This window comes from Gambusia affinis, linkage group LG01 (genome assembly GCF_019740435.1).
Source record: "Gambusia affinis linkage group LG01, SWU_Gaff_1.0, whole genome shotgun sequence".
In the NCBI taxonomy this organism is placed as follows: Eukaryota; Metazoa; Chordata; class Actinopteri; order Cyprinodontiformes; family Poeciliidae; genus Gambusia; species Gambusia affinis.
Window position 1 is genome coordinate 38171224 of NC_057868.1, and position 23064 is coordinate 38194287.

General features: G+C 37.3%; 3 protein-coding genes across 5 annotated transcripts; 1 reads left to right on the top strand and 2 right to left on the bottom strand.

The window, feature by feature from the left end:
- Window positions 1–5508: 5508 nt before the first annotated feature.
- On the top strand, window positions 5509–11904 carry taf8 (TAF8 RNA polymerase II, TATA box binding protein (TBP)-associated factor). Its single transcript, XM_044123572.1, has 8 exons — window positions 5509–5704; window positions 5984–6137; window positions 9646–9744; window positions 9831–9893; window positions 9978–10102; window positions 10210–10357; window positions 10634–10776; window positions 11234–11904. The coding sequence occupies exons 1-8, from the start codon at window positions 5657–5659 to the stop codon at window positions 11372–11374; spliced, it is 921 nt and encodes a 306-aa protein (XP_043979507.1). The 5' UTR covers window positions 5509–5656; the 3' UTR covers window positions 11375–11904.
- Window positions 11595–15795, bottom strand: LOC122834972 (protein pitchfork-like). The gene is made up of 5 exons (XM_044123587.1): window positions 15515–15795; window positions 15059–15154; window positions 12796–12926; window positions 12611–12728; window positions 11595–11777 (listed from the first exon to the last, which is right to left on the bottom strand). The coding sequence occupies exons 1-5, from the start codon at window positions 15671–15673 to the stop codon at window positions 11712–11714; spliced, it is 570 nt and encodes a 189-aa protein (XP_043979522.1). The 5' UTR covers window positions 15674–15795; the 3' UTR covers window positions 11595–11711.
- Window positions 15796–16410: 615 nt separating this feature from the next.
- LOC122834979 (V-type proton ATPase subunit S1-like) lies at window positions 16411–23037 on the bottom strand. 3 transcript variants are annotated; one of them, XM_044123600.1, is made up of 10 exons: window positions 22798–23035; window positions 21443–21563; window positions 20807–20881; window positions 20532–20725; window positions 19597–19634; window positions 19418–19503; window positions 19090–19319; window positions 18967–18999; window positions 17980–18211; window positions 16411–17353 (listed from the first exon to the last, which is right to left on the bottom strand). In XM_044123600.1, exons 1-10 carry the CDS (start codon window positions 22917–22919, stop codon window positions 17141–17143), a joined length of 1344 nt encoding a protein of 447 aa, XP_043979535.1. In that variant the 5' UTR covers window positions 22920–23035; the 3' UTR covers window positions 16411–17140. The 3 variants fall into 3 exon arrangements, with proteins under 3 accessions (XP_043979535.1, XP_043979550.1, XP_043979542.1); XM_044123615.1 differs by having other exon boundaries at window positions 16416–17353; window positions 19090–19187; window positions 22798–23037; XM_044123607.1 differs by having other exon boundaries at window positions 16417–17353; window positions 22898–23029.
- Window positions 23038–23064: the final 27 nt, after the last annotated feature.

Consider the following 23064-nt stretch of genomic DNA (forward strand, 5'->3'; position numbering starts at 1 on the left):
AATTAAACTAACCTGAAAGCCAATTAGCTGGCAACACTTCATTAGATCAGATTACATTTAAGTGGATTAACAAGAGAGTGTATTTAGAGCGGCAGGTTTTAAACAGCGTGAATTACACTCAGCATAAAGCACATTTTCAAAAGCTGCAACAAAGAAAATCCCTAATTCAATGTATGTAAGTTTAACCAACTATATTTTATACATTGTTCCACTTGTCTGCATTTGGTCTATATCTAAAGAAAACTCTTGGATTAAAAACAAATCACCCTTTCATTTTTAAAATGAAATAAACATTCTAGTCAGGTTGTTAGTAATAAATTTTATTTACAGCAGAATAAATAGGACATCCTGCCCTTTTTCATCCAAACCTTCACTGAAAAGCCTCCTCACATCTGGACCCATTTCCTCACCTCACCTAAAAGAGCGGCTTGGTGAAGTCCAGTGGGAAGACAGACTGTCCATTCAAGCGCAGAAACGCAGCAAATTGGGGAAAAGGTCTCCAAACAGGCTCAACCTTTTCCCAGCAGCTGCCAACTCAAATGCCCAGAATCCAAAGTGACTTTGTAGAGGAACATTTCGGACAATGTAATCACAGAGAGATTACCACAGCGTCTTTGGAAAGCCTTGTGTTTATTCAGCAAAAACAAACCAAAATGTGCAATATTACCAATGCTCACATCAGGGTGCCAAGGGCTAACCATGGTAAAAAATAAAAAAGATAAACTGGTGAGAGGTTATCCTTACATAGAAACAAATTCCCAAATTTAAGTAGGAAATCAGGGAACTTTAATGGCTTTTGCTGTGTAATTTTCTCCCTGATGGATGCTCATACACTGCAAAAACACAAAATCTTACAGGGTTTCCCAAAGCAAACTTGCTTTTGAGTTAAATGATTTTTACATTTGGCAGGAAATTTTAAAATATCTCTAGGTAATTATGTGTTACTCAAAGAATTATCAACAATACCTAAACACCAACTACAGTCTTTTTAAAAAAAAAAAAAAAACAGGCAACATTAAAATAAATAAATAAGCAATTCTTAGTCTGGTGGGAGTATAAGTTACACTTTCTAGTATAACTAATATAGATAGTTATACTAGACCAAAAATACTTGGTAAGTTTTTGTGTTTTTGCAATCTCCTACAGTGGTCCAGAAGTGCAAACCACTTTAACAAACCATTAAAAACAACAAATTGAAAAACATAGTAACTGAAAAATACGACATTAACAAAACAGCAGAGGTAAATCTCAGTGAGAAACCTGACATCATTGATTGGATGATATAATTTGTCATTTTAGAACCGAAAATTATTTTTCTTTTAGTATTATTCTTTTTGTTTTTTTAGATAGATAGACCAATTACTTTGATATTCATTTGACATCAAAGTAATAATTGTGGTATTATTTGTTCTGGATAGACTTTTGTTTGCTTTTGAGGATAATAAAAAAAGGCTTTTGATGATGTAGTGAGCATGGTGGACAGCTTGTGGATCGTTGATGAGGCAGAGAGTCATTGCCTTCAAGATGATCTGAACGAAACAATATGGCGGTAGGAGTTTGCCCTGGAATTATGTGAATTGTGCTCTGCCTTGCCTGAAGGTGTTGGCAGGGCTCTTCTAATATTCAAATGGCACAAGCAGCGTAGCTTCGGTCAACCTGCCCCATGGCAACTGTACCTACAATCCAGTAGCTTGCCATCATCAGTGTGTGAATGTGTGTGTGAATGGAAATGACTGATTTCATTGTAAGACGTCTTAAAGAATTCTTTGAGGGTTGAAAAGTGCTATATGAGTCTGATATCATTTCATTTGCTAATGTTGGTCCCCTGCAGCAACAGCATGCAAAATAAGCGAATGCACACAAAAAGTTCTGTGCTTTTGATTTCGACCCTATCCTTAACAAATTTCGGAATGCTGCAAATGGGAAAGTATCCAACATGCTTCCCTAGAGAAAGCAGATATACTTCTGCTTGGGTTTGAAGCAAGATATCCTGATCCCATGGTTTCATATTTAAAATCTGATACAGTCAGGAAAGCAGTAAAGGTAAAAATCCAAGAGATTGCTACTATGGAGAGTAAATGCAGCCAGGTGCATGGCCATTGATGCTAATCCAGGAGTTCATAGGCTAGTCCCAAAGTCCATGCACTTTGGATATTGATGGATATGAGATGTATTGGAAAATTTTATAATGTGCTCCTCACTCCTCTTATGCTTTAGGTATATCTGCATGGTCTTATCATGAGATTGGTTAAGCTGCTTTCAAGGCTTATGCAGTGTCATAAAGCAGCAGGGGAGAGCTCCTTGATCCTGGAGACTCTCTAAGTGTTACTTCCCAAACCTTATCTGTCCTCTTTAGTATGAAAGATCAACCCCCTATCCTTAACAACAGACGAATGACAGGACCATCTGTGTTGGGCTCCACAGAATCCCTGGTACATCAGAGTCAGGGATTCACACCTATAGTCCAATCAAGTCTCTCTTTTCTGACCAGAACCTATGAAAGGAAGCCAGATCCACTGTTACTCAGAGCAGACTTGACAGACTCCTTTGACTGTATTTCTGTTCTCACATTGCAATGTTTTAATACATTTTTCCAGACTCTTGTTAAAGTATTTTTTTCCACAACAGGAATAGGAGATACACTACTCTGTAGTGCTGTTTGATCCCTACATCTAGAAAGTTTCGTATTCCTTAACATTCCAGGGGTAAAAGAAACACAAGGAATGGTACAATCACTTCCTCTAAGCAATGCATAGTTTCAGTCTTCTTTCTAGTCATGGTAATAAACCATCATGCAAAATAGTGTTTTTTGTATTTTTTGATGAGTTTAAGTGACTCTGTGTATCTGTATTACTGGAAAGATACAGATTGAATTTTCTTTCAAGGTGACGTTATTGTTCTTTATCCTAATCTTTTAAAAAGTTCTTTTTGTATGTTCTTTCCACCTTGTTGACATTGTCAATCGATATGACAACTTTGACCACAGAATTTGTTTTTATTTACACTCTTGCATGAAACTTGCTATATTGACACGGTTATTTCCCAGCAATTGTAGAAGTTCTTTTCAAAATCTGACAAAAAACACATTCATTGGAATAATTGAATAAGACTGCATGTAGAGTCGAATTTTAAACCCAGGAGAGTTGCAAGAAAGACAATTACCTCAGTATATGCTGTGTCTGCTCTACCACTGACCCATAAGTCACTTAGAAATTTAAATATTTAATTTATAAGGTATTTTCTGACTGGATCACTGAAAAGACAAAAGATAGACATTGGCCATCACTGTGGCTTAAAATCCAACTGGACTAAAAGCTACCGTGCAAAGCGTGCATCATCTGTTGTACAGATGTTGATTCAGCCCTAATGTGTGTTCTGTGTCCGTTTCACTGAGTGTGCATGACACATGGCCCGGTGTGACAAAGAGCAGACACATTTCCCAACTATCGCGTGCAGCAAGATCTGGGTCGAAGGGTATGGAGTTTGAGGCAAAGATTGCATGCACACGTGAACATACACACACACACGAACACCGCAGTCTCTTACCGAGTCAGATGGGTTGCAGGAGTGCAAGAGTCAGAGCAGCGCAGGACTGCATGATTCAAAGGTTTGTGTAGCACCTTATCTGGCCGTGGAACTTATCTGTCTGTGTTCAATAAGGGGTATTCCTTGTATAACCAAACAATCTTTGTCAGTCAATACGTGGGAGGGACTATTCTCAGCTACACATACTTTGATTGGACATTGTTCAAGCTCACCTGAGGAGGAGTATGTGCATAGTTACAACTCACCCAATGCAAATCAACCACACATGTTATTCAGTTTGTATCAGTATTGATGGATATGCCAAAACCCTATTGTCAGAGATTGCCCACACACCAAGCTGTTTACTGTATCTGCTTTGGCGCAAATGTGATGTCACATGCTCAGCATCATGTACAAGGAGTGTTTCACTTCTTGCTCTACAACTGCATGCCCTTTGACACAAACAAGTGTGAATCTCTTAAAAAAATGACTGCAGTACCTCATGAATATGCATCAAATCTGAGGGCGTTGACGTGGCTCTTCTAGCCCTTAAATTGCAGGATTTTCTCTTGCCTTTCCACCATCAAGATTGAGCCAAACAGTTTGGGACAATCAAGACTTTGGTACATACATCAAGGTGAGTTGCTTCTAAAACACGGTGAACATTTTCAGGACTATTTTCTCAGACAAAACAGGTTTGTACATTGTTTTTCTTGATTTTTTTTTCAACAGGGTCATCAAATCCAAATATGGAAAGCATGAGTGACATCATCCCTTTTGCCAAGGATCTGCTGAGCCAGAAGCCTACCCGCAGCATGTTGAAGATCTACATGCTTGGCTCCACTCTGGCTGTCCTTGGAATGGTTGGCGGAATGGTGGAGATGATTTTCTTGCCCTTTGAGGAGGATCGCACCATAGAGGAAAAACTAGAGCAACTTCTCATTGAAAACAAGAAACAGAAAAATGTCCCAACAGCTGACACTACCGCTGTTCATACTGAAGCTGAAGACGTGATGGCAGTTGTAGTGTCTGAGGTGAAGGTCAAACATCTGGGAACTGCTTTGCAAAGAAGCTCAGCCAACCGTTTGCACGCATCTTAAGGAAACCCTTCGTACCTAGAAATGGACTCTGCAGACAGGGTTGTTGATGGCAGTAGTGATAAACCCTATCACCACATTAAACTGATCCCTTTTCCTGCATTATTTATTTCTTATGTGGCTAAAAATGTAGTTTGCCCTTGTTGTTGACAAAACAAAATACGGTGAACTTTTAGACTGAAAAACTGCAGGATGCAGTAATGTACAGCTGCTGGGCAGCAGATTCTAATAAATGACTTGTTCTGGATGTTCAAGGAAGAATTTTTACATGTTTTGTAAAGTAATAAACAGCTTTTCTTGTGCAAGCAAAATTCTACATATGACTTTTATAACTATGTGGGGTAATTCAAATAAATTCATCATAAAATGTAAGCAAAATATAAAATAATTTGTAAAATTCTAATTTAAAGCAAAAAAAACCCAAAACTGATCCTAATTGATTAAATAGTCTCATAAACTGGAAAGTTTCACAAATCAATAATGTTTTTTGTCCTGACTTAAGTGAGCAGAATCTGCACATCTCAGGTTTTGGGGATTTGTTCACAGGAGCGTAGATACACAATGTATAAAAATTCAGAGTATTATTTAACCCCAAAACTGTTCCGTGACATAATATGAGACATCAATTCCTCTACAAACATGAAAGCAGCACATTAATTTGAGAACTATTGTGATGATCCATCTTCCCGGTGATGGCCTGAATTATTTTAAGCACACATAAAGATACAAGATGTAAACAAAATCTCAATTTAAATTTTAAATAAATAAAACAATAATGAAACGGATGGAATTAAAATAGTGCAAAAACCAGACTCTCGGTTTGTTTTTCATGGTAGTAGATGTGTCGTTTAACAAATTACCACTTGATGGCAGTGTTAAGTAAAACTGCAGGTGGATTCAACTTCCGCCCAAGTAGCGGAAACGACGTCATTAAACCGCACTATGTTTACTATCGGTGGCTACGCGCTAATCTAACGAGTAAAATACATTTACACAATTATTTAGCTAAGGAAAGAAAGTTAAAGTGAGTGCAGATGGGGGATTCCTCGGCAGCATCGGGGACGTCGCTGAATTCAAGCGGGGTAAGAGTCGCTTTCTTCGGTCACGGAAGAGAATGTAACCGTGTTTAAGCTAGGTAGTTTTAGCTCGCAGTCACACAGCAGGTATATTTCTTCAATGTCTTACATATTAAGAAAGATTAGTTGGAAGTCATAAATATATTTACAAATTACTGCGCTGTGTTATGAGCATTATGTTCGGATAACTTCCTTTTTGGTAATATCTACATATGTTTTGATAAATATATAGCAAACTAAAGTTAAAGGCTTTATTCAGGCTCTAATTCCTCTGTGCTCTGTCAGCGGGGAGCTAAAGCAGCCTCCAGCCCAGCAGAGAACTACCAACTGGCCCGGCGGCGGACCCTGCAGGTTGTTGTCAGCGCCCTGCTCACCGAGAGCGGCTTCGAGAGCGCCGAGAAGGCCGCCGTGGAGACGCTAACGGAGATGATGCAGAGCTGTACGTATGATTCACTGGAAGATTTAAAATACTCTAAAGATCGTAAAACTTTAATGCGGAAACTTGAAATGGTGGCCGTCCCTAAAATAATCATCAAAATAGAGCACTTAAAAATGGGATGATTGAGAACCTGTCTTTTACTTCTCATTAGTAAGTAAAGAATAATCTTCTTGGGCAATATTGCCAAAACTGATATCACGACATCCATCCATCCATCCATTTTCTGAACACCCTTCGTCCCTAATGGGATCGGGAGGGTTGCTGGTGCCTATCTCCAGCTGCGTCCCGGGCGAGAGGCGGGGTACACCCTGGACAGGTCGCCAGTCTGCCGCAGGATATCACGACATATAAAATATATATTTATATATAAAAATCACACAATGCTTTTTGTGCATCAAAGAAAATATATAAATATGTATATATATAAATATGTATATATATATATATATATATATACAGCACCAGGGCCAGACAAGATCCATGCCTACTGGCTAAAGAAACTGACTGCCCTACATGAGCGACTGGCAGACCAAATGAACCAGCTGCTACAGAACGGGAACCACCCTGAATGGTTAACTGAAGGGCGCACAATCCTGATCCAGAAGGATCCAACAAAGGGCCCGGTCCCATCTAACTACCGACCAATAACCTGTCTCTCCACAACCTGGAAGCTCATGTCAGGCATCATAGCGGCTAAGATAAGCAAACACATGGATCAATACATGAGCACGACACAGAAGGGCATCGGGGTAAATAGCAGAGGAGCCAAACACCAACTCCTTGTAGACCACACAGTTGCCAGAGACTGCAAAACCCGACACACCAACCTGTGCACGGCTTGGATTGATTACACGAAAGCCTATGACTCAATGCCACACACTTGGATCATCGAATGCTTAGAGATGTACAACATCAACAGGACCTTGAGAGCCTTCATTGCAAACTCAATGCGGATGTGGAAGACCACCCTTGAAGCCAACTGCAAGCCACTTGCACAAGTATCCATCAAATGTGGCATATACCAAGGAGATGCGCTGTCCCCGCTACTGTTCTGCATAGGCCTGAACCCCCTCAGCCAAATCATCAACAAGACTGGCTACGGATACCGACTCAAGAATGGAGCCAACATCAGCCACCTCCTCTACATGGATGACATCAAGCTGTACGCCAAGAGCGAGCGAGACATAGACTCACTGATCCACACCACCAGGATATACAGCACGGACATCGGGATGTCATTGGACTAGAGAAGTGTGGTCGGATGGTTACAAAGAGAGGAAGGTCATCCGCACAGAAGGGATCTCACTCCCAGAAGGAACAATAGCAGACATAGAGGAAGGTTACAAATACCTGGGAATATCACAAGCAAATGGCAACCTTGATGAGATCACAAGAAAAAGAGCCACAACCAAATACCTTCAACGAATAAGACAAGTCCTGAGAAGCCAGCTCAATGGCAAGAACAAGATCCGTGCAATAAACAGCTATGCCCTACCAGTAATCAGATACCCTGCAGGAATAATTAGCTGGCCAAAGGAGGAGATACAGGCCACAGATGTTAAGACCCGGAAACTACTAACAATGGAGGGTTCCACCCCAAATCCAGCACCCTGAGACTCTACACGAACCGCAAAGAAGGAGGCAGAGGACTAGTGAGTGTGAGAACCACTATCCAAGACGAGACATCCAAGATCCATAGATACATCAGGGACAAAGCCTCAACAGACAATGTGCTCAGTGAATGTCTCAAACAATGGGGAACAGAAGCTGAGGTGCCGGAGGAACCATCATGGGAGGACAAGCCCCTGCATGGGATGTACCACCGCAAATAACCAAGTGGCTGACATCAGAAAATCCTACCAATGGCTGGAAAAAGCTGGACTGAAGGACAGCACAGAGGCCCTCATCATGGCCCAGGAACAGGCCCTAAACACCAGAGCAATTGAGGCCCAGATCTACCACACCAGACAAGACCCAAGGTGTAGGTTGTGCAAGGAGGCCCCTGAGACAGTCCAACACATAACAGCAGGGTGCAAGGTACTGGCAGGGAAAGAATACATGGAACGACACAACCAAGTGGCAGGCATAGTGTACAGAAACATCTGTGCAGAATATGGACTGGAACCCCAAGATCAAAGTGGGAAACACCCCCGAAGGTAGTGGAGAATGACCGAGCTAAGATCCTGTGGGACTTCCAGATCCAGACAGACAAAATGGTGAGGGCGAACCAACCAGACATAGTCGTGGTGGATAAACAACAGAGGAAAGCCGTTGTGGTGGATGTGGCAATACCAAGTGACTGCAACATCAGGAAAAAGGAGCATGAGAAACTAGAGAAATACCAGGGCCTAAGGGAGGAACTGGAGAGGGCCTGGAAGGTGAAGACCACAGTGGTGCCTGTGGTCATCGGGACCCTCGGGGCAGTCACCCCCAAACTGGAACAGTGGCTACAACAGATCCCAGGAACAACATCAGACATCTCAGTCCAGAAATGTGCAGTCCTAGGCACAGCCAAGATACTGCGCAGAACCCTCAAGCTCCCAGGCCTCTGGTAGAGGACCCGAGCTAAGAGGAAGAAGAATCACCACCCGCGGTGGGTGAGAAGGGAATTTTATATATATATAAGTGTAAACTACTTTTGATCAGCTACCAAGTGTAAATTAAAATACTTAAATCAAAAAATGAGACAAACTGCTGTGGTTCATCAGAACTTTATTTTATGAAATATTGAAAAGTGTTTTCCACTCACATAACTTTAAGAACTCAAACATGTGCAAAATTAAGAATCTTTATTTTAATATAAAAGGAAATGTTAATTTTAAAAATGCTCAACAACAAAATACAACAAATAGAAAACCCTGGAAAAAGTAAAAGCTTGTGCTCACTTCCTATTGATCAGGAATTTTGTTAATTTTTATTTCTACCGTCTAACACGAACATCGCCATAAGATATTCGTGTTAGTCATTACCATAAGTCAAAGCCTGTCAAATGACTACTTATGTTTCTGGTTAATCTTCCAGAAGGATAAAGAAGTACATATTACATCTTATGTTGATTTATTTTTATTTATTATTATTCTTATTTAAAATCAATTCTAAAAAAGTACATAAAATTATGTGTTTTTTTTTTTGTTTGTTTTTTTTACAGATGTTTTGTTCTGGGATTTTAAATTGTTTTATGCAGTTTTGAATGAAAATGTAATTTAAAGCATTTTTCAGTAAGAGTTTGTGTTGACAGTACTTCAGTATGTTCTCCACTGCAATTTATTTAAATAAAAAAATGCTTTTTGTGACGAATTTTCTCATGTAATTATAAAAAATGAATAAATTTTCTTATTGAAAACATAGAAAAATGTTTTAAACATTTCATTAAAATGCAGGTGTGATTTAAGAAATTGCAATTCTGTATTCACTTTTCTGTACCAAACTGTTTTATAATTCTATATTATTACTTCCCTTTTGTTGTGTAAAAAAAATAAATAAATATTTGTCTTTTTTTTCCTCCAAGACTTAACTGAAATCGGTCGATGTGCTAAAACGTACTGTGAACACACAGCCAGGAGCGTCCCGACGTTGTCGGACACCGTGGTGACCCTCATTGAAATGGGTGAGATCAGAAATCCACTACTGACGGCATGCGTTTTCTGTTGCTGCCAACAGACTCAAATCTGATAAAATTCAAACTGTTTGTAGGTTTCAACGTCGACACGCTGCCTGTGTACGCCAAGCGATCTCAGAGGATGGTCATAACTGCCCGTAAGGAAGTTTTCTGCCCCTCATTTATGTTCCCTGTGTGCTTTCCAAACTCCTAACTTTTTTATTTTCATTTCTGGATTCCAGCTCCAGTGACGAACGCGCCGGTGACTCCTAAATCTTTGTCTGCTGGACAAAAGCGGACGCATCCGTCTCACATTCCCGGCCATTTCCCGGAGTTCCCCGACCCTCACACCTACATCAAAACACCCGTGAGCCATAAAACCAGTTTTAGAAAACAAATCCTTGAAAATCAAACGAGCTTACTGGTTTCTCTGAAGGTAACTGCTGATTACATTTGAACTTTTACGTCCTTCAGACATTTCGAGAGCCTGTGTCGGACTACCAGGTAGTGAGAGAAAAAGCTGCCACCCAGAGGAGAGATGTGGAACGAGCACTGACACGTTTCATGGCCAAAACCGGAGAAACCCAAAGCCTCTTCAAAGACGACATCTCTGCCTTTCCCTGTGAGTGACGTCATTGTAAAACTGGTTATTATATAGTGTAAACTTCCACAGTATCTGTACTAGAGACGACCCTAGAACTCACCTCCTTCCACCTCCTTGTTCGTTGAAATTAATTGTTTCTCAATAAGGTTTTAAGTAGAAAAAGGAACATTTTAAATCAATTCAGCTGTTTTTCTGTATCAGATTGGTATTTACTGATACTAAACCTAAAATATCAGTATCAGAAGTGAAATAAATGTATTAGTGTATCACTAATATGTATATAACTGATTTCAGTGATCGCTGCCCGGCCGAGCACCATCCCATACCTCAATGCCCTCCTTCCTTCAGAGCTGGAACTACAGACTCTGGAGGAGACGGACTCGTCAGAGCAGGACGACCAGACAGACAGCGAGAACGCAGCAGGGAATGTTATCGCTGTAAGTCCTTACAGCTGGAGTCTAATGCCATTTTTCAATGATTTTAGTACTCAGAGGAATTTTTGTGGGGATTTTTCTTCAGAAAATGTAGTTTTTCTTACTAATCTTACCAATATTAATCTTGTCTTTCTGAACTCACACAATCTAGAAATTACCCACAGATTAGCGCTGGGTAGTGTGGCTTAAAATGAAGTTTTAATTTTTTATCATGTCAGATATTTTTTGATTTTTATTTCTTATTTTTGCTCACTTTCTTTTCTAAAAAAGAAGAAAATATTTTTAATAAGTGGTGTTTATTTCAGTCATTCTTTCTATGAGTTGTACGACTGAAAATCTTTAATTACAAGAATATAATCATAATATTATTAATAGTATAAAAAATCTTTTTAGTGGGTTATTTTACTAGTTTGATACAGGAGCGGACATATTTTAACGTAAAACTCTCTTTGCATCTGAGGATGATCCGAGTGCTGACAAAGAGAACTCCGTGCTGCCCCCTGGTGGCGTGGTTCCATCAACCAAGGCCAGCGAAGACAACGTGATCGACAACCCGTATCTCCGGCCTGTCAAGAAACCCAAAGTGAGGAGGAAGAAATGACCTTGCTCTAATGATGAACTCTTTTGTTGCGGCTCAGTGGGGAAGACGTTTTCTCTTCTCAGAGACGAAACTTAAAACCTGCTGTGAGAGCAGGAAGCAGCCGCTCACTGATAGACACTGTTTTTCTATGTTTTCTGTACACACCCACTTCATATTTGGATTTGTATGCAACAAATGTTCCACGTTACTTCCGCACGCTTTTTGTACAAATGCAAAAAGCAAGTGTGGGTTTTTTTTATTAACTCTTACAGTATCTGCTAGGTGAGGATTTCTGCAGCTTCAGGCGACTCCTCATGGCATCCATGTTGTTTTGCGATTTCATGCCTCAGCTGTAGAGTTAAAAATACAGTCTCAGATAGGCCAGTTTTCCCCTGTGCCTAATGAACCCATAGTCGTTGGGTACCTGAGAGAAGGAAAGTAAAACAGAAGCTGACTTTCAGTTGCTGCATGTACAGTTTATACATTTGTTGTTTTTGTTTCTTCATTCATAGTGTGTGATTGTATTTTAAATATAATGACTTGGCAAAGTAGTGGAGCTTTTTTTTTCCTTTAAAGTTTGTTTTGTAAAACCTCAAATTTCTTTGGATTTTATTTAAATCCAAAGAGATTTGGAAAGTGGGATCAAAATGATACGTTGTATTTTTAACTATTTTAAAAATAATGTGCAATTTAGGGCTGCCACTACTGATTATTCTGATGATAAACTGGATTAAAAAAATGGCACATTCTGCTGATTTACACTTAAACCATTCTATACAGTATCATAAATAAAATAGAAGGTGCCAATAAACAAATTTAATTTTTAAAGAAGAAAAACATTTTATTGCCTAAAATGCATTGATAGCATTTATTTAGTGTTTGCTTGATTTGAAGCAAAGGATGCATATGCAGCTAAAAATACTTGTAAAATAAAAAATAATCAGTACAGTGTTGATTAATTTTTGGATTAAGTGATTAATAATTAGGGGAAGGTGCTTAAAAGGAGATTTTAAAGGAGAATTTGGTTTGGTTGCATTAAATATTATTTACAGGTGTCAGCATAAACGAGGCTGAAACATCCCATTCACACTTTTCAGGAAATCAGCCATGTTTCATTTCCTTCCTGATCTGACATATTTGATACTTTGTGTTAATCTATTACATAAAAGCCCATATAAGAAGCAGTGAAGTTTGTGGTGTTAATGTGAAAAAGTTCAAGAGGTATAGGTATATATTTTGTTTTTTGGTGTCACTCACCGTCACTTTGACAGCCTTCTTGTCCAGCCGCGGCAGTTTGGACCAGTCCGGTTTCCCGAAGCACGTGGGCCAGATCACCTTCCTGTTTCTTTTTGTGATGTGTTCGTATATCCCAGGGCTGAGTCAGGAAGAAACGGCCATTAGCTCAGTTCCACACAGCGGCGTATTTATGGATCGACTCTCACCCTGGGCTGTTGCTGGCGGTGTTTTTCGGCATTTTGAATTTATATTCATAAGAACCGAACGGAGCTCTACCGTGGAAAGGAACTCTGGATTTGCTCTGATCCCTCTGGTACTGCTGAGGTGATGGAGTCAACTGGAAAAATCAAAAAATGAATTCAAGGATTATGGATCAATCCATAAAGCTGAATTAAATCAAAGCCAAGGGTCAAACGTATAAAATATAGGTCAATATTTTAAAGGTGCAGTACCTTGTAAAATTGACTTTTTTGAGCTTTACGTCATGTTATAATGTTATTCCCTAATCAAAAGCATTGCTTTTGATTGCTTTGATTCTTTCATGCAAATTTGAGAAATATCCATGGTTAATCTCCATGGCAACCATTCAGCTGTGTAAAACGCCAGGGTGAACCTAGCCCCACCTTTGAGGCACAGCGCCTCCTCAGCATTGCAGACCAATCCTACTCTCCCATGACTCCACCACTCAGCTCCTTCAGACTAGCCAGCAATAATTGGCAAACACCTGGTGGAACTGGAAACAAGTACCTTGGTGGAACTTTATTAACCCTTTAACAGTGTTAAAGGGTTAATAAAGGAGGGATGTTATAATGACTTCCTGAAGGCGGAGTTTCAGAAAGAAGGGAGTTTTTAGAGACAGACGCCCAATTTCATTGCGTTAAATTACGAAGTAAAATTTCTTTTCAGTTCTATTTGATATAGACGCCATTTTTATAACAACTGAAGTTAACAGTTACTTGATTGTGCCATTTTATAGCACAAAACGACTGTGCCCCTTTAAGTGCACAGTTCTCTAAATCCCATTCCTTTGTTCAAAACCAATACCACCAGACAAGAACCTGAAAGATAAACAATTACTTTTGTGTTTGTTCTGGGAGCAGCTGTGGACAATCTGAATGATTGGAGGTTAGACTCTTAGAAAAATACTCTTTAGTTAGAGGCTTATTCCAAATCTTTGTAATACAGACTGCTACAGAAGCTATTTCCATCAGCAAGAGCTATTAATTAATATAAGCTACAGGAATATTTAATTTCCCTTTGGGAAAAAAAAAAAAAAGTATTTTTGACTTTGATTTCTGTCTCTTATAATGTTTGCATTACATAATGAAGAAATTATTTGATTTTAGCATTTTCATTGTCTGTTTAAACTAACACCAGGGACTAAAATTGTAGATCCATAATCTTCAATCCCCATGAATGCACATGCATCATATTTGTAAAGTCAGATAGATTCTTGAATATTTAGTATTCTGGGACATTATCTGTAACTTAATTCTGATCACCACTGCATCAAGCAGTGTAACTTGAATCGGTATTACACAAGATAAAAGACATAAAGAACAGAAACCCATAAGGTAATCTCAGGTCAGCAAAGTGAAAACACACACATGTTCTCTATTAAACTGAGTCAACCTCTCCATGTGATTTAGTGAGGGAAAAAATCCAACTCACTGAGCCAAAGATAAGAAAACCCACTGAACTCTGAGCTTCAACAAACTTTATCAGGTTGCGTTTGTGCAGGGCGACCATCAGTGCTGCTCGAGAAATAAAATAGTTCAGTGTGAAGGATGTTGGTCTTGAAATCTGAGTAAACTGAGGAAAGATATGCTGCTGAGAAGGTGAAGCGTGTTTTTTTTCCCAGCAGAAGAATTCAACAGATCACTTTACACAAGTTAGTCGTTTAAACGATGCAGTTTATACGACCTCATCTTTCCTTATCAAAATGGAAAATATATACCTCAGAATCAAAGAAAAATCCACTGAAGTGTTAGCTTGCACATTAAAACAATAAAATGATCCGTGCAAAGAAATATTACATCAATTAGAAGAATCTTCTAGATCAAAATCACATCATTTATTAAAACATCACTGTGATTTACTGCTTAATTCAAGTTTTAATTCATTATGAAATGATTGATTCCACATTAATTTGCCACCCAGATAGAATCAGTCTTGCTTTATGAAATTTTGTTTGTTAAGCAGGTAAAACAAAAAATATATGCCTTTAATCTTTTGCTATTTCACTGAAAAAAATAACCATGTTTTTGGCGCTTGAACACCATTGTCTTCCAGCACTACAAAGAAAGGTCTACAGGTTTTTATCAAATTACTTTTTTTTATTTTTTATTAAATAGCTGTATTTTATAACTATATGCTATCACAGTTTCTTTCTTTTGATAAATGTTGACTGGTGTTTCCGTCGATATCTTAAGAGTTAACAACCGCTTTGAGATGTAGTATAAACAATACCTTGGAAGATGGAAAACGAGTGTCAGTCCGGGCAGAGAGAACATATCCCTTGTAGCTCTCAGGTCTGGTTTCTAGATTGTAAACAATGGAGCGAAACTGTTAAAAGAAAGAAAACAGCGGTCCTCTTAAAATAAATCATATTGTAGTCTCACATCTAAATCTCTCATCTCCATTTATTTATTTATATATATTACATCTTTCACATATACAAAAGATTCAGATCTACTCATTGGGGTTTTATCATCTGTACAATCCACAAAAAATGTGGAATTTAATAATAAACAAAGCGGGGAATAGGCTAATTTCCGTTTTTTTCTTTTTTCTTTCCAGTACTTTTAGATTAGGCTATCCTCTCAACTAAAAAAAGTTAATAAATAAAAAGTACAACATAAAATGGGCACGGTATCGCAGATTAAAAAAATTAAAAAGGGAGTAATTTGTGATCAATTTATTCACCTCGTCGTTGTAATAGCAGCCCGGTCCGAGATGAGGCGGTTTCCGAGCTTCTTCTTTTTTCAATTGGTTTCCTAATCGGTCTTCTGGAAAATAGAGGGGGTAAATTCTCCTGTCCTGTGAGCTTCCGAATCTAACTCGACGATAAACCGGTTTTGACATTTTAGAGGCAAACTGTCAACAAGGCGAGTAAAACTAGCTTAAATGTTTAGGGCCATTACTATAGTAACAGGGACGTCGCCATAGTTACACAACGCCGAAGTTGTGTAAAGTTCTGGAAGAGTTTTAACGTTCAAATGTTGCGAACGGCTATGCTGCAAGTCCAGACAGTAACTTCGACTAGGTAAAGAACCACTGTATGCAGAAAAAACCCCAAACATATTTCCGTTAGAAAACCTCAAAGTTTTGAGATTATCAAAAATTTTTCAAGATAAATAAAATAAAACTTCAAGTCAAAACCTTTCTATAAAAAACTAGATTTTTCTACATCAGTCACAAAATGTCTGAGCAGCAAAAGTCGAAAACTTTGCGAGAAAAAAACGCAAATGTCAAGATTAATTTCAAAATGTTTTTTTTGATCTTCATAAGTCTAAAATTTTCAGCCTTTGAAGCTCACATTTTTTTCTAGGAAATTTCAACATTTAATTTAAACTGAATTTTTTTTGGAAAATATTTGACAATGGAGTGCTCAAATTTATGACATTAATCTCAAAATTTGAGTTTTTTTCTCTCAAACTTTTGACTTCTGGAGTTCAGAATTTTTTTTTCTTTTATCTCTTTTATCTACCATGGTCCTGATATGCACATTAACAATAGCTCTAAAACAAAATACATACATACACATTATATAATATTATAAATTATCACATTACACACACACACACACACCCATAGATATATTCAAACATTTCCACAACTGTTTAATCCATTTATTTTTATTCACAATTTTAAGTCAAATTCCAAAATATTTTATTGATTCCAAGGGGAAATTAATTCATTTTCAAGAGTTAATGTAGATGTTAAATTACAGGCAATTTACAGTACATGTAGTAGCATTTGCACATCAAAAGTTTTGATAAATATTCAATGAGGCACAAAATGGCTTGGCTGATAACCATTAGGCTTGCAAGGCAAAGTAAACAGAGTAATTTGTTTTTCTTTACAAATAAATTACAGTCTAAGCGAACATCGTATAACAGTGATAAACTGATGTGGCTGAACCCTGACAAGTGAAAAATAGATATTTTACACAGCCACCTTTGTTTTGCTTTACTAGTGATATATGATTAAAAAAGCAAGATTTGAGGTCTGTATTGTTCCAGCCAGCATTCAGCGAACACATGCATTTTGGCAATAAAGGCATTCTCAGGTAAGAGTGCAAATTGCTTGTTTCAGGCACACTTTTCTTTAGCACATAGACATTAAATCAAATTTTACAACTTATAGATTTTAGGACATTAAAATATGGAGAAAAAAAAGGAATGTGTTTTACTCTTAAAACATCTTCCAGGGAATTGCTAAAGAAAACTGAACAAAAGCATCTGTGTCTATAGAGGTCCAGACGTAGAAGCAACATGGCAGCTTCATTAGGGACTGAAAGACACTGGAGTGCATCTTTGGAAGAATGCTTTAATCGGACTGAGGGACTGAGATCGATGGACCTTTGGGGTCGTCAAACCGGTCCATTGTGTTTAGCTGCATGATCATATGCAAGCCGTACACAAAAATGAGCAGCATGAGCAGTGAGCTGATGAGGCCCATCCAAATCCCAGCCGTAAAGAAACCAGCGCAGTCGCTGGCGTAAGAAAAGTTTGTTCCATTGGACAAACCGAAACCCTGAATCTGCACCGGAAAAAAAAAGAAAACATAAAATATTATTAAATTATATGTTTCTCAAAATCATAATTTCCTTAAACTAATCATTAAAATTAGCACTTGAGGCATTCATACGAGGTTAGAACAGTATTTTTCAAAGTGGGGGCGCTAGAGGTCGCTGTGGAGCATCAGAAAGTTAAATAAAAATAAATAAAAAATTTAATCCCATACATTTTTTAATCTTATAACTTTTGCTTTCTATTATTCAATCATTTTAAAATATAAAACATTATTAAAAATAATTTACTTAAATTTTTGTTTCTGATTGGCTGACAGTCAAATAAACCAAACTGCTTTGCTCCTCAACAAGACATTAAAAAGTTTATGACAAAAAAAAGCTGTGAAATAGAACTGATGGAATAAAGTAAAATATTAATATAACTAATAAAAAGAACTGTACATACTTCCTTAAGATCAAACGTTTGATACAAGTTTCCGTCACAGAACTCATAGCCAATTAAAATCAGAAAGTGTGAGGCAGCATTTATGCTAAATGAATGTAAAAATTACTGAATAGTGAATAAAAAAAAAACATTCTAAAAGTTTATGTTTCTTTACATATTTTGTAGCATTATGCGGAAAACAGCTATTACCTGGAACTCAACAAAATTCAGCTTCCACTGAGTGGAGTCTTGGTTGGCAGGGACTAGCAGGATGTCTCTGAAGCTGCTGACATACTGGCAGTGGAAAGAATACTCCGCAGGCGCGTAGATCCCATGACTGCCAACAAAAGACGCGTTCTGACCAGATGAACGCACCTGAACAGAGTCCAGGGTGAACCAGTTTCGAGCAGAAACTGGATAGAACCGCTGACTCATTGTAAAACTGCCAAGAAGCAGGAGAAGAAAAGAAAGTTACTCGAAAACGTATTGAGAAATGAGGAATTGATTCCAACAAATGAAAAAAGTATCAAGATTATATTAGTATAGAAATCTGAAAAGTTTAGTTTCAGAAATTATGGAGAAATATCAGTAATTTTTATTGATGCATTATTTATTTACCTGCTATCAATATTAAGAAATTTTTTCTTGCATTTTCACTGAGGAAAGTTACAAAAAATGTTCTTACCAAGTTTCTGGCATTTAGCAAATAGAAATAAATTTGGTAATTCTAACTAAGGTAAAAGAAGAAAAGTTCAGTCTGATTCAACTACAGACACTGAGGAAAAAAATTTGTTTGTGTCTTTTTTCAGTGCATGTAAATATCTGACTTAAACTGTATAATAACTATAAGAAACTTTGATAGTATAAAGTCCTAAAATGTCTCATTATTATTGTTTTGTTTGGATAAATAAAATACTATTGGACTGTACTGGGTGAACCACTATAGTTTGCAAAAACACAAAACAAACTGAAAGAGCAGTTAAAAAACAAAATATAGTTTTACAATATATTATGTCTACTAATCTAATCAGGTTTAAAGTCTATATTAAATACATGCAGCCTTAATTTTCCATACAGCTTTAAAAAGTTATTTTTAGATGGTTACTTTCCATATTTCAGACTTTAGAAAAGTCAACCGATGACTGTCATTCAAAACATTGCTCAAGTAAGTATTTAGTGTGCAGCTTGTTGCCTTACCTCAGAGTGTAGTTCACATAGGTGAGCACAAGCCTACAGGTCGGGGAAAAGCAATACATTTAAATAACTTTATAATCTAGAATAATAAACCAATCATCTTTAAACTGAAAAATGCTGTCTTACTCTGAATTGGTGCTGTTACACATGGATCCTGATAATGATGCGTTTTCTTTAGCAAGGTCGATGAACCCTGAAGAGCCTGGAGGGCTGATGAAGAGATTCTGAGCCCACAGCATAATGCAGGGAACATTAGACGTATTAGTAAATATTATAGGTGCTTTAACATCAGCTGTAGGGGCTTGTAACAAGGTCCGGCCCACTTGCTTGTTTAACAAAGATGACATTGAAATCGCCTGAAAATTAAAACAAAGGTCAGTGAGTAACTTCTACTAAAAAATCCAGAGCATGTCCAAACTTTAACTATTTATGCTTCTGACAACTGAGGTCTTACTTGTGATGGCTGCAGCCCTGTGTATACTGCAGTGTATGAAACATCTTTGGCCTTCAGGGAACTCAGAACTTTCCCTATAATCTCATCTGGTGACCAAAAAAAACAGAGAGTTTTATCCATTATGCTGAAATCAATCCATAATTCTGTACTTAAACAGATAACCAGTATTTTAAACTTACCATTGTTAGAAAGAACTTCCTTGCAAGATTTGAGTGAGCTGCAAAACAATAAAGAATTGGTAAATCTCTGCGTTTCCATTACAAATGTGAGCAAATCTGTCAATGTTCTGTTGATGTTGAAAAAACACAATTTTGAAATCAGAAGAAATGTCTGCGTTTTATTCAGGCACTGCGGAGACAAGCAATAAGCAATAAATCAACTAATCACATGACAAATTAAAATAAGCTCAATAATTTCCATTTGCATGATTTGTTGTTTATCTCTTTTCTTTCTCTTTCTATCAAAAACTGGTTGTCAAAAGTCTTCATTCTGGTGCTTTGGTCTCAACTAGCCATTTTTTTAAAGGACAATTTTGTTTACAAAGTCTTCATAATTTATTTTAATTGTCATTTCTGTTGTTTTAATTAATTTATTTTCAATATTCAAAACATCTTCCAGTTCGAGCGATAAACATTCATTACAATTTAATGCTAATTGATCTTTGAGAATGTGTTCTTGCATTCTTATACCATTACTTGAAAATGGCCTCAAAACAACAATACTGTCATTTATCATAATGACTTCTGTAATGGTTTATCGTCTAGAAAAATTATTGTGACAGGTTTTCATTTGTGGCATTTTGGGGAAATTGTAGTCAAATTTTACAGAAGAGCTATGGATTCAACATGTTCAAAAGACAGCCTTTTATGAACTATCACTTCCTGTCGTCTTCTTCATCGTTTCCACCAGCAGTACATCTAATTCAATGCGGCTAAAAAAAAACACCTCATCCTACTACAAAATGTTTTTGGTGAAAAACTTCAGTTTTCTCCAAACTCTAGTTTATATTAAGAGAATTTATCTTTACAATTTTAATTTACGCATTTTTATGGTTAATAGGATCGCAGCTGGTGATTATGAATGGAAATTCACAGAAAAACCAAAAGAATCTCACTTGCAACTGTAAGGCAGATTGATGATCAGTAAATTGTTGATCGATGTGTTGAGGCTCAGATGAGACAGAGTGTCTGGATCAACCAGCAGGGGGGCAGCGCCGAGTTTCTGCTGCAGCAAGGTGGGAATGGAAGACTCTCCTGTCCACTCCAGAGCAGGAAAACTCACTGATGAGGAAGAGGACTGGAGTGCAGCCTGTAAAAAAGTGATTGGAAAGAGTTTTAATATTATACAGCTTAATTACCAGCTCATAATGAGTGCCCAAAATAAACCCACCTCAAGGTTCCTAAAGACACTTTCCTGCTTGTTTCCAAACACTCCACCAAACAGGGTGAAGTCATCTTTGCTTAACTAAACATAAAAGAATAAACATATTTAGTTAGAAAAAGCAACAAAATTATCAAAATAAGTTAAGTAAGAATCAACACAATAACCAAACTCCAAAAAGCCCAGAACAATGAAAGCAGGAACTGTGCAAAGGGAAGTACAGTAAAAGCTCAGAGTCACGCCAGAATGAGAAGTCTGTTCCAGCGTCTCCGGCTTTTTCTCCTGATACAGTAAGACTGGTGCTTTTTGTTTAACATTTAGTGCAGAGAAAGAGGCTGGGTTTTAATTTACCCGCTTGCCAATTTGTACAAAAAAGGTATTGTGTGCCATGCGATGTCTCAACACGCCAGGAAGTCCAATAATAATACCCGCTGTGATAACTAATGGTTTAAAATAACAATTATATTTGTGTTTTTTTTAAATTACAATTTATCTCCATTATTTGTCTTTACGTACCAACAAAAATAAAAATGATACTTAGTGAATGCAAACTGTCTTAATAGAGGAAGGATGTTAGCCTCAGCTTTCACAAACCTCAGCTAACTTGTGTTAGCAAAAGCTAACTAATGTGTACGATGCTCTGACCTTGTCCTGCAGGAACAGGAGCACAGTGTTGGAGCCAGAGCCAAACACAGGCGTGAGGTAGGCGGCCAGCTCCTCCATGGATGTTATGTGTCCGGCCGGTGGAGAGGTCAAAGATGGCAAACTTAAAATGACAACAACAGAAACTAAATACTAATTCTTCAACTTACTTACTTACTAAAACATTAAGAACAGTCATCACAGCAAGTTACCGGTTTATCCATGAGTCAATACATTTTCAATTAAAGTATTTTCATTAGGCTGTTAGACATGTCTGCTATCACAAAAGAATAAATTCATTTACTTATCTACAGCGTCTATTTGTGAGCATATCACATGAGTGATGATTAAGCCAACACCTGAAATATTCTTTTTATTTCTTAATCCAGATTTTAGTTTTAAGGAATTCAGATGATAATTTAAACAAATACATAATATAATTTCTTAATTTTGTTGCTAAATAAGCCACTGATTTGATACATGAGCACCCAAAAATAAAATCAAGTTTTAGTTTTGAACAATAATGTTTAGAAACATAAATGCAAAGCCTTTTTTATTTCAAGGCAGATTATTCTTTATTACTGTTTTTAATCGTAGAAATATCATATTCTACTCTAAAAAAAAGTGACATCAAGGCTAAATAAAGGGATTGCAAAATGCAAGTAAATTACCTTTATATCACTAACTAAAATCACATATTATTCAACAAAAGTCATAAGCTGAATGTTTCATGGCAATTAAAAAAAATAAAAAATTACACATATAATAGTGAACGTCTTTGTACATTTTGGTCACACTATTTCAAAGTCTTTAATGATCCAAAATTTTACATTTTTAACCTAAACTCAACATCATAGTATCAACTAAAAGCTAGTTTAGTGTTCTCTCAGAGGAAATAGTTTGCTTTGAAATGTAACTCTTTAGAAAAATGTTGCCAACATTCCTTAAAATGCCAACTAATCAGCTCGATTATTCAGCCTCTTGTCATGTCATTGACCCACAATCACACAAAACACGAGTTGCAGTTTTAAGAAAAATATGTGCGTATTTTTACATTGGAAATTTAAGTTTTATTATTAGTTATGCTGGACGTCTGTTTGTGAAAATAAATACGACACTATATTTAATAACGCCCACAGGTGCATAGTGGAATAAACTCTTTATAGTTTCTTTAAAAAAAAAAACAACCTAAGAAGACAGAAAAATGTCCATCTTTTCTTCACGTTTGTGTTGTTTTAGAAATCCTAGACATTAAAAAACTACGTAGCTACTTGTGTTAGCTATAGCATGTAAGACCAGACTTCAAATATGCCTTGCTACGTAAATTTAAAAACGAAAAAGAAAAGAAAATTAAATACCTTTTAGTAGACCACATAAGAAGTGGCACTTGTGCCGTGCTGCCCCCTGAAGCTAAAAAGGCGGCGAAAAATAATATAAAAGACATTATTGATCCTTTACCGAAGTTCCTGGATTCTGCCATTTTGATTCTCCTTTCCGCACAGCCGCGCGTCACGTGACTCTAACCAGCTGACAGTCATGTGCGCAGATCCAAAGAAAGAACTTCCTGCTTCTTTCATTCAACCGGAGCAGCTCAACATTCACTCCCAATGCAGCGGAAGGCTGCA

Bases quoted from the DNA above. Each gene is read 5' to 3' on its own strand.
- LOC122834979 (XM_044123600.1), bottom strand. From the start codon at position 22,919: ATGGCAGAATCCAGGAACTTCGGTAAAGGATCAATAATGTCTTTTATA. The intron at 20,882-21,442 runs GTCAGAGCATCG...TTTTATGTTTAG, and splicing joins TCCTGTTCCTGCAGGACAAG to TTAAGCAAAGATGACTTCAC. The intron at 17,354-17,979 runs GTAATAGCTGTT...TTTCCGGTGCAG, and splicing joins TGAATTTTGTTGAGTTCCAG to ATTCAGGGTTTCGGTTTGTC.
- taf8 (XM_044123572.1), top strand. From the start codon at position 5,657: ATGGGGGATTCCTCGGCAGCATCGGGGACGTCGCTGAATTCAAGCGGG. The intron at 9,894-9,977 runs GTAAGGAAGTTT...TCTGGATTCCAG, and splicing joins GAGGATGGTCATAACTGCCC to CTCCAGTGACGAACGCGCCG. The intron at 10,777-11,233 runs GTAAGTCCTTAC...TTTGCATCTGAG, and splicing joins CAGCAGGGAATGTTATCGCT to GATGATCCGAGTGCTGACAA.
- LOC122834972 (XM_044123587.1), bottom strand. From the start codon at position 15,673: ATGTCAAAACCGGTTTATCGTCGAGTTAGATTCGGAAGCTCACAGGAC. The intron at 12,927-15,058 runs GTATTGTTTATA...TGATTTTTCCAG, and splicing joins CTCGTTTTCCATCTTCCAAG to TTGACTCCATCACCTCAGCA. The intron at 11,778-12,610 runs GTGAGTGACACC...TCCTTCTCTCAG, and splicing joins AGAAGGCTGTCAAAGTGACG to GTACCCAACGACTATGGGTT.